Raw genomic sequence first — 11,253 nt, 5'->3', positions numbered from 1 at the left:
AGGAAAACAAACAGATTCATCCTGGAAAGGGTCAAACCGGGCTGCTCCTTGGAGGCAACAATTCTAAGGCTCCGTCTGACATACTTTGGACATGTTGCATGGAGGGACAGGTCCTTGGAGAGGGACATCATGCTTGGTAGGGAGGAGGGACAGCGCAGAAGGGGAAGGCCCCCTATGAGATGGATTGATTCAGTGATTGGGGCAATCGGGATGGGTGTGTCAGAGACGATGCGATTGGCACAGGACAGAGCAGAGTTTAGGGATGTTGTACATAGGGTCGCTATGAGTCGCAAGCGACTTGACGGCATATAACAATAAACAACAATGCAAAGGCATTTGACTGTGTGGATCACAACAAACTGTGGCAGACTCTGAGAATAATGGGAATCCCAGAACACTTGATTTTGTTTATGCACAACCTTTACTATAGTTGGACCAGGAGGCAGTCATCAGAACAGAGCAAGGAAACACTGCATGGTTCAAAATTGGGAAAGGTGTGCATCATTTGTCCTATCTCCATATTTTTTCAATGCATATGCAGAACAGATTATCTGGGAGGCTGGGCTATGAGGAGAAGTGCGGCATCAGGATTGGAGGAAGACTTATCAAAAATCTGCATTGTGCAGATGACACAGTCCTCCTTGCTGAAACTGAGGAGGACCTGACATGCTTGCTGCAGAAGGTCAAGGATTGCAGCCTTAAATATGGATTGAATCTCAACATCAAGAAAACAAAGATCTCACCACTGGGCCAATTGGCAGCATCATGATAGTACTGAAGAGCAACGATGCCCATCTGGAGACTAAGGTGTTACTGATACAGGCCATGGTCTTTGCAATTATTTGCTATACATCAGAGAACTAGAAAGTGACTCGGGGTGATAGAAGGACAGTTGATGCTTTGAGCTGTGGTACTAGAGATGAGTATTGACTATGCCATGGATTGCTAGAACAAACAGGTTGTTTCTGGAGAGGGTGAAGCCAGGCTGCTCCTTCGAGGCAAGGATTCTGAAGCTTCGTCTGACATACTTTAGACATGTTGCAAGGTGGATCAGTCCTTGGAGAGGGACTCCATGCTTGGGAGGTTGGAGGGACAGCGCAGGAGAGGAAGACCGTTGATGAGATGGATTGATTCAGTCACTAGAGTAATGGGGATAGATGTGTCCAAGACACATGGCAAGGGGTACAGCAGGTTTTAGGGCTGTTGTACATAGGGTTGCTATGAGTCGCAGGTGACTCGACAGCACATAAAAACAACAACATTGTAAGCTCTGGTAGCCTACTGGTAAGGAGTTGTGCTGTTAACCCAAAGGCCTATGATTTGAATTCATTAGCTTTCTGTCCTTTGAGAGAAAGATGAACGGTTTCTTCCCATGCCGTTTACTGCCTCTGAAAACCTGTTGGATGGTCAGCAATGAATCGGTTCTAACTTATTGGCACACAATAACAACATTGCAACTTTTATTAAGTCCAGGTGGAAAAAATAATTCACTTGCTTATAGCTATATTTTAAATTTGAGTGAAAGTTTATAAATAATTTATTTTTCATATTCTCATTCAAAACATTTTGTTTTATAATATTCATTACTATTGATTAACATAAAAAATGACAATTTCTAATTAAATGCTGTCCCTTCGCCCATCTTATTTGTTATTAAAGTTCTCTCCCGTCACTTTCATCCCTTTTAACAGATATATTGTATCTATGTGTAAATCTTTCTTTGTTGTTGTTGTTGTTGTTGTGTGCCATTGAGTCGCTTGCGACTCATAGCAACCCTACGTACAAGAGTCCTAAATGCCGTTCTATCCTGTGCGAACCTTGCTGTCTCAAACACATTCATTCCCACCACTCCATTCACAGGATCATTCCATCTCATCAAGGGTCTTTCTCTCCTGCGCCATCCCTCCACTCTCCCAAACATGATGATCCTCTCCAAGGACCAGTCCCTCCTTGCAACATGCCCAAAGTATGTCAGATGAAGCTTCAGAATCCTTGACTCCAGGGAACATTCTGGCTTTACCCCTCTCCAGGACAAACCTGTTTGTTCTCCTAACATTCCATGGTATATTTAACACTCTTCTCCAGCACCACAACTCGAGGCATCAATTCTCTATCATCCCTATTCACTGTCCAACTTTCCGACGCATAGATCGTAATTGCAAAGACGATAGCCTGGATCAGGTGCACCTTAGTCTCCAGCCTGACGTCGTTTCTCTTCAGTACTCTTGAGAGGTCCCTCACAGCTGACTTTCCCAATGCAATTTGTCTCCTGATTTCCTGGCTGCTGTTACCAAGAGTGTTGACTGTGGAACCAAGTAAACGAAAACTCTTAACTATCTTCATCTCTTCACCATCCATACTGATGCTGCCCATTTGCCCAGTGGTTAGAATCTTTGTTTTCTTGATGTTGAGCTTCAATCCATATTGAAGACTGCAGTCCTTGACCTTCTGCAGCAAGCGCTTCAGGTCCTTCTCAGTTTCAGCGAGCAGGGTTGTGTCATCTGCATAACGTAGGTTGTTGACGATTCTTCCACCAATCCTGATGCCACATTCCTCCTTGTACAGCCCAGCGTCTCGGATGATCTGTTCTGCATACAGATTGAAAAGGTATGGAGACAAAATACATCCCTGACAGACCCCTTTCTTGATTTTGAGCCATCCAGTGTCTCCCTGCTCTGTTCTGACGACTGCCTCTTGGATTTACTATGCTGGGGATGAAAAGGTGAGAAAAAATGGGGTTGGTTTTATAATTAAAAAAATCATTTCTAGATCTATCCTGAAATACAATGTAGTGAGCGACAGGATAATATCCATACACATACAAGGAAGTTCAATGAATACCACTATCATTCAAATATATGCACCAAGAACTGGAGCCAAAAAAGAAGAAATAGAAGATTTTTACCAACTTTTGCAGTCAGAAATTGATCAAACATGCAATCAAGATGCATTGATAATAATGGACGACTGGAATGCAAAAGCTAAGAACAGGGAAGAAGGATCAGTAGCTGGAAAACATGGGCTCAGCAAGAGAAATGAGGCTGGAGATAGATGATAGAGTTCTGCACATTCAATGATTTATTCATTGCAAATACCTTTTATAAGAAACATTAACACAGGCTATACACATGCATTTCACCTGATGGTATGCATAGGAATCAAATCTATTACATTTGTGGAAAGATTTGCTGGAGAAGCTCAATATCAGCAGTGAAAACCTGGCCGGGTGCTGATTGTGGGACATACCACCAACTACTCATATGCAAATTCAAGCTGAAGTTGAGGAAAATTAAGTCAAGTCCACAGGAACCAAGATTTGACCTTAAGTCTGTACCACTCAAATTTCAAAACCATCTCACGAACAGGTTTGAAGCCTTGAGCAACAATGAGCGTAGACCAAATGAGCTCTGGAAGGATATCAAGAAAATCATCCGTGAAGAATGCAAAAGATCATTACAAAGGCTAAAGAAGAAGAAAAGGCCAAGATGGATGTCAGATGAGACTCTGAGTATTGCATTAGAGTGCCGAGAAGCCAAAGCTAAAGGAAGAAATCAAAGAGCTGAATAGAAAATTTCAAAAGGCAGCTCATGACGACAAAGCAAGATACTATAATGAAATGTGCAGAGAGCTGGAGTCAGAAAATCAAAAGGGCCAGATTCGCTCAGCATTTCTTAAGCTGAAGGAGTTGAAAAACAGATTCAAGCCACAGGTGGCAATACTTAAAGATAATTTGGGTAGAATGTTGAATGATCCAGGAAGTATGAAAAGAAGATGGAAGGAGTACACAGAGTCACTCTATCAGAAGAAATTGGCTGACCCAGAGGAATTTATGAAAGAACATATGATGAAGGAGGAAGTTCAAGTTGCTATGAAGGAATGGGGAAAAAACAAGGCTCCATGATTTGACAGCATACCAATTGATTTATTTCAACAAACAGATGCTGCTCTGGATGTGCTAAGTTGTGCCAGGAAATCTGGAGGACAGCCAGCTGGCCAACTGACTCGAAGAGATCAATATTCCCATTCCAAAGAAAGGTAACCCAACAGAGTGTGGAAATTATCGAACAATATCATTGATATCACATGCAAGCAAGATTCTGCTGAAAATTATCCAAAAATGTTTGGAACAATATGTCAACAGAGAACTGCCAGTTGTGCAGGCTGGATTTAGAGGTCGTAGTACTAGGGATATTATAGCTAATTGAGATGGATCTTGGCAGAAAGCAGCGAATACCAGAAGAATGTCTATCTGTGCTTCATTGACTGTGCAATGGCTTTTGACCATGTGGATCACAACAAGCTATGGCTGACTCTGAGAAGAATGGGAATCCCAGAACATTTGATTGTGCTAATGTGAAACCTATACTTGGACCAAGGAAAAATTTATTTAGCTTTTTATAAGAGTGGTCTTGTACTATTTTTGTCCTATTGTGACTGACTTATGTCACCCAGCATAATTTGTTCTAGGATCATCCAGGTTGTGTAGTATTTCATTAATGCTTGATGGTTTTTAAGTGATGTGTATAGTACATTGTGTGAGTGTACCACAGTTTCTTTAGCCAATCATAGATTGATAGACACTTGGGTTGTTTCCAACTCTTTGTTACTATAAATAATGCTGCAGTTTTTGTGGCAGCTCTTATTTTTTGGGGACATACATTTAGTAATGGGGAGAGCTGTATCAACTGATGTTTCTATTCCCTACTTTCTGAAGAAGTCTCTTACTGCTGTAGAGTCAAACTAGATCATCACTGACCCTTAAATTAGTTTTCAGAGGCTGTACATTGTATGGGGAAAGATTTCCCTTTTTTCATCCAAGGATCCACTGGTAGATTCAAACCTCTTGCCTTTGAGTTGTCAACACAACTGTTTACCCACTAGACCATTATGGTAGATGCACCATTTTACCTTCCTGCCAACATTTTATAAGAATGCCAATCTCGCTGTAGTTTACACTGTTTATTCTTTGCTGTCTCATTGAATTTTGCATTGTTGCTGATGTGAAGTGATACATTCTTACTGTTTTGATTTGTATTTCTCTGACTGCTAATCATGGAGCTCTGATAGCCTAGTCCATGAGAAATTGTATTGCTAACCCAAAGGCCACACCTCCCTTTCCATTTGAATCCATGAGCAACTCCAAAGGAGAAAGATGAGCATTCCTCCTACCCTGTGCCTCAGAAATCCATTGGTGGGTCAGCTATAAGTTGGTTCTGACTCAACAGCAAATAAGAGTGAATCAATAATAATCTTAAGCATTTCTTGATGCACTTGTTCGTCATCTTAATATCTTTCATAGTGAAGTGTCTCTGTCCTCTGCCCATTTTGTAATTGATTTGTCTTTTTCTTGTCTAAGTGGGAAATGATGATTTCTCAATTTTTCTTTAGTTCTGATAGGGAAAAATAGAAAGGAATCACATAATCTAGTTGTATTCTTCCTCCAGTTATTTATGTCTCAAGGAATCAGTCACTTGTGCCTACATTAAATGTAACTGATCCTTGAACCTCTTTGCCTGCTAATATTTGTTGTCACTTCATTCAGTGTTCATTCTCTCTGTTGGACTTTACCCTAATTCCCCAAGTAGGGAACTACTTGAGAATCAACCACTCTTTTACTTCCCAGTGCTTTTAATTTTATCTCACTTTTTATATTATCCCATTTTGCAGGTTATCTTCATATAAAGTGTTAAAAGGATGTGTGGTCATTGCTGTTTTCCACAAAACCATGATTTTTATTTTTTCTTTACACAAACCTAGGGAGGAAAGGAAATGTATACTTAAAAGCTAAAACAAAACAAAAGAGTTACAATAGTACATTTGTGTAAAGCTCAATTCCATTAGATGTTTATTAAAATTACTAAGATGTAGTTATTTTTCTCGTTTCTAGAAGCCTGGAAAGTTGATGGCCTGATAGAGCAAAGCCAGGATAATGAAGATGAACATTTCTTGCAGTTTATATTAAACAACAACAAAATATTAAGTAGAGAAAATGGCACAAGAGCAGTGAAAATGTTCCACAAAGGTATAGACTGTGTTCCTTCAAGAAATAGCCCTTATAGAATATGTGGCTCTTGTGAAATAAGTTTAAAGGATATTTCAGGCTTTATTAGTAGTAAAAAGGGTTTTTCAGGGAAGAAACCTGATCAGTTCAATGCATGTGAGAAATTTCTTGATAATAGGCATGAAAAAATGCCTATTGGAGAGAAATCTTATATTCAAGACAGTAATATTCTCAGTGAAAATGAGACTCTTACTCATTCAATTTTTAACCAGCATTTTGAGTATAATAAAAAGGAGAAAAACTTTAATGAAGATGCAGATTTTACAAGTAAGAGAGAGAAAATAGGAGAGACACTCACTGAATATAATACATGTCGAAAAGTTTTCATCCAAAGTTTAGACCTCAGTATATCTCAGCGAACAAATTTGGAAATGGAGCCATATGAATGCAGTATATGTGGGAAACTCTTCTATATGGATTTAAGATTTGGACATCAGCCAAGCCTTACAGCGGTTAATCCTTATAAATACAGTGAATATGGTGAAATACTGTATGGTAGTTCAATTTTCATTGTTCATCAAGGAGCTTACACAGGAAAGATTCACTCTGAATACAAGGTATGTGACAAAACTTGGGAGCATTCACCCCTCTTTAAACACCAGGTAATACAAATGGAGGAAAAGAATTGTGAATACAATGAAAACAGAAATAACTTCTACAAGAAATCACATGTCACCCAACTTCGGAGAACTCACTTAGGAGAAAAAACCTTTGAATGTGGTGAATGTGGGAAAACTTTCTGGGAGAAGTCTAATCTCACACAACACCAGAGAACACACACAGGAGAGAAACCTTATGAATGTACTGAATGTGGGAAATCATTTTGCCAGAAACCACACCTTACCAACCACCAGCGAACACATACAGGGGAAAAGCCCTATGAATGTAAGCAGTGTGGGAAAACGTTCTGTGTGAAGTCAAACCTAACTGAACATCAGAGAACACACACAGGGGAGAAACCCTATGTGTGTAATGCATGTGGGAAGTCTTTCTGCCATAGATCAGCTCTAACAGTACACCAGAGGACACATACAGGTGAGAAACCCTTCTTATGCAGTGAATGCGGAAAATCCTTCTGTGTGAAGTCAAACCTCATTGTACATCAAAGAACTCACACTGGGGAAAAACCCTATAAGTGTAATGAGTGTGGAAAAAACTTCTGTGAGAAATCAGCTCTCACTAAACATCAAAGAACTCACACAGGAGAGAAGCCCTATGCATGTAATGAATGTGGGAAAACCTTTAGCCAGAGGTCAGTACTCACCAAACATCAGAGGATTCATGCGCGGGGGAAAACAGTTTCTACATCCTGAACATTCAGCTATCTTCATCCTCCTGTCACATTTGTTTTACAGTTAAAAATTATGTTAGAGAAAGCCAAAGAATTCCACAGATTGCCAAAAAAGATATAATCATTGTATTTCAGATAATTGATAATAGTTGAAAACCAAACATTTTAAGAAAAATTAAAAGTTCATCAGGAAAAAAAAGTTCATCAGAAAATTTGTAAATAGGGAAATCTTGTCATTTTATGTAAGATCTTTATCTAGGATTTGTATTTGTAGTATCATTCCAAATGTGATACCAAAATTTTGTTGTAAATATAATACTATTTCTTTACAATATTTACAGTAGAATCTGAAACTTTGGAAGATGTTTAATGATTAAATATGTGGAAATTCCCTGATGTGAGTATGCAAATAGAACAGATTTGAGGTATGCTTCATCTACATATCATATAGATGTAAATAAACAATATGAACTGATAGTTTTGTAAATTTTAGGAAAATGTTACTTTTTATCACACTAAATTCCACCAGTGTCTTTATAGCATCACATAATTGTGTACATATAGATGTGAAGAGCCCTGGTGGCACTATTGGGCTATTAAGACTGTTAATCAAAAGTTCAGTTGTTTTTAACCCACCAACTGCTTTTGAAGAGAAAGACAATGAAGTCTATTACTATAAAAATCTATAGCCTTGAAAAATCTATGGGACAGTTCTACTGTCTTCTCTAGGATTACTGAGTCAGAACCAAGTTAATAGCAATGGATTTGGGTTTACATGTGAATAATTAATACAGACACTCTTGCAAATTCTCATTCCTAAAATATCAGGACTTTTTGAACCAGTTACACAGTCATTAAAATTAGATTATGTAATTGTACAATTTAATTATATTAAAGCAAAGATGAACACTTGACATGCATTACTTTCTTATTTTCTTACTGCATTTTACCATTATTCTTATTGGTGCACAACAGTAGTGTGTGTGTGTGTGTGTGTGTGTATAACTGTATAAAATTAAAATTTTTTGTAAAGATGACAGCTTGAAATTGCTGTTTTGGGATTAGTTACACTATGAATTTTGTCACACTACAGATTAGGGTTTTTATTTTCCCAGAGAACATACTATCCACTGGAACATCACTATATGTGTAAATGTATTTGACAAATGTACATTACAGATGTCTCCAATGCCAGCATAAATAAATGTCTTTGGTCAATATTAACTGTTTTTGTTTTTGTTGTGTGTTTTGTTTGTTTGATTTTTACAGTTAAAAAGTCAACAACTGTTGGGTTTTTTTTAATTTTTCAACTACCTTTTTATCAGTCCTGTTCTAAATACATCCATCCACACTCTTATTATTACATATTACTTAATTAAAATATTATTTCACAAAAATGTGCATCATCTAGATGTTCTGACTGTTTCTTGGCAAAAATTAGTATTGTTACTGAACTACAATCAAGAATTCAAACAGTATTTTTTGAAAGTTTCTCAGTTGCCACTAGGCTAATCAGTAATGCAACTACTAGTAATAATGACAATAGTTAGGTAAACTTTGTGAAGGTTAGCATCAATGAACATTAGTAATAAACTTTAATACTGCACTTTACAAATAAAAAGTTGTCCTACAATCAAGAGAAGATAGAAGAGATAAATGGGACCTTCTAAGAATCAAATTCCCTATGCATATCCAAAAACTTCTCCAATGGGGTAAAAAGGGGCACAGACTGGAAAAAAAGTATTTGGTAATAACATATCAGATAACGGACTTATATCCAGAATTTATAAAATATCTGAGCACCACAACAAGGTAAAGGTAAAGAATCCAATAGAAAAATGGGCACAGGATATGAACAGACACTTGATCAAAGAAGACATTAGAGGGCCAACAAGCACATGGTTGACTCTATGGTACACAACAACAACGACAATATATTATCTATTCTTTGCCATCAATACAGTTCAAATACATCAACTTTTCCGTGTTCCTTATTTATTGACCAACGTTCACATGCAATTGAAAATGCCATAGCTTAGGGTAGGTATACCTTAGTCTTTAAAGTGACATCATAGCTCATCAGCATCATAAAAAGTTACTTGGCAGGTAAGCATCATGGGTCCTTTTCACCTTCAGTAAACCAGGTAATAACCATCTACATGTCACAGAGCATTCATGAATCTTCCTCCAATCCATATGCTATCCACATTCTTTTTACGGTTCAGCTTCTTGGATTATTTGCTCAACATACAAATTAAACAGGTATCATCAAGGGGAGCTCTGGTGGCCTAGTGGCAAGGAGCTGCAACTACAATCCCAGAGGCGAACGGTTCGAATCCACCAGAGGCTCTGCTGGGGAAGGAGGGACAATCTCCTCCTGTACCAGTCAGATCTGATTTGACGGTACACTCACACAAAAGTAATAAAATACAAAACAAAAAAATAGGTATCATCAAAGGGTAGAATCCTGATTTATACCATGCAGTATGCTCTTGTTCTGTTCATACAACTGTTTCTTGGTCCATTTGCAGATTGTGATAAGTATTGAGGGTGTTTTGGAATTTCCAATCTTTTAAACAATTTATTATGATTCATCTAGTCAAATGCCTTTACATAAGCAATAAAATGCAAACTTTTAGTAGTATCTGCTTTCAGTCAAGATTCATCTTGTCAAGAGCAATGATATCCCTTGTTCTGAATCCAGCTTGAGATTTTGGCAGTCCCCAGATTATGTATGTTTTCTTGTTGTTTTGAATGACCTTCAGTGAGATTTTGAGTAATTTTAATGATACTGTTCAATAATTTTTTTTTCCATTTTTTGGTACCATCAGTTTTGCTTGGTGGTAGTGGTTTAGTAGGGTTTTTTTGAAGGTTTTTTTGGGGGAGGGTGTGATGCTTTTAAATAGACATTTAAAATTTTTTATAAATATCCAGTCAGATGGCCAAGTCTTCCCAATTTCTTGATACAGATGAATTAACACATCTAGTGTCAGAATTCAGGGAATTGGTACAGAATAAAACAATTTTTATAAAGAAAATCAAAGGGTGGAGCAAATACTGAAGTTGAAAAGTACAACAACAGAAATGACTACTCTTCAGAAGAGCAGGTTTAACTAGAGAAGAGGGAAACCATGAACTCAGACATTAGGCCATTAACATTGTTCAGTCAAAGGAACAAAAATGGATGGACTGATAAGAGATAATGTACCAAGTTTAAAGAACTGCAGGGGTCTCAATTCTCTAGTACTGCTACAACAGAAATACTACAAGTAGTGTTGTTATTATGTGCTGTTGAGTCAGAACTGACTCATCGTTAAACCTCCAGGTTTTCAAAGGAGTAAACTGCACAAAAAGAGATTGACTAGCTCTCCTGAAGAGCAGCTGGTGGATTTGAACCATATGCCTTTGGGTTGGCAACACAATTTCTTACCACTAGGCCACCAGAGCTCCCTATAACAGGTTGATGGCTTTAACAAGTTGATTTTCACAGAGGAAGCAAGAAGTCCAAATTCAGAGTGCCAGCTCTAGGAGAAGGCTTTCTGTCACTGTCAGCTTTGGAGTGCCTCAGTTTAATTTCCTTGGGGTATATTCCTAGTAGTGGGATAGCTGGATCATATAGAGTTTATATTCAGTTTCTAGGATGTTTCAAGAAGCTTAGCACTTTACTCTTCTTTCTGCTTTGTGTGTAGTCTTAATTAGTTTACTTTTTATATTTTAAAAAAGATTGACACATCCTATACCTGCGTTATGCAGATGACACAACCCTGCTTGCTGAAACTGAGGAGGACCTCATGCACTTGCTGCGAAGGGTCAAGGACTGCAACCTTCAGTATGGACTGAGGCTCAATGTCAAGAAGACAAAGATTCTCACCACTGGGCCTATTGGCAGCATCAGGATGGA

The 11,253-nt window shown here is 38.0% G+C and overlaps 1 protein-coding gene across 1 annotated transcript in view; it reads left to right on the top strand.

The window, feature by feature from the left end:
* LOC102849222 (zinc finger protein 248-like) overlaps positions 1 to 7,374 on the top strand; it is a 52,304-nt gene extending 44,930 nt beyond the window's left edge. Inside the window, exon 3 of the mRNA XM_006903348.1 lies at positions 5,888 to 7,374. Coding sequence (XP_006903410.1) covers positions 5,888 to 7,374 — 1,487 coding nt within the window. The remainder of the gene's footprint in view (positions 1 to 5,887) is intronic.
* Positions 7,375 to 11,253: the final 3,879 nt, after the last annotated feature.

The sequence above is a fragment of the Elephantulus edwardii genome, unplaced genomic scaffold (genome assembly GCF_000299155.1).
Source record: "Elephantulus edwardii isolate Elephantulus edwardi_28Jun2011 unplaced genomic scaffold, EleEdw1.0 scaffold00576, whole genome shotgun sequence".
Lineage (NCBI taxonomy): Eukaryota > Metazoa > Chordata > Mammalia > Macroscelidea > Macroscelididae > Elephantulus > Elephantulus edwardii.
This window is presented reverse-complemented; position numbering and strand designations above follow the sequence as displayed.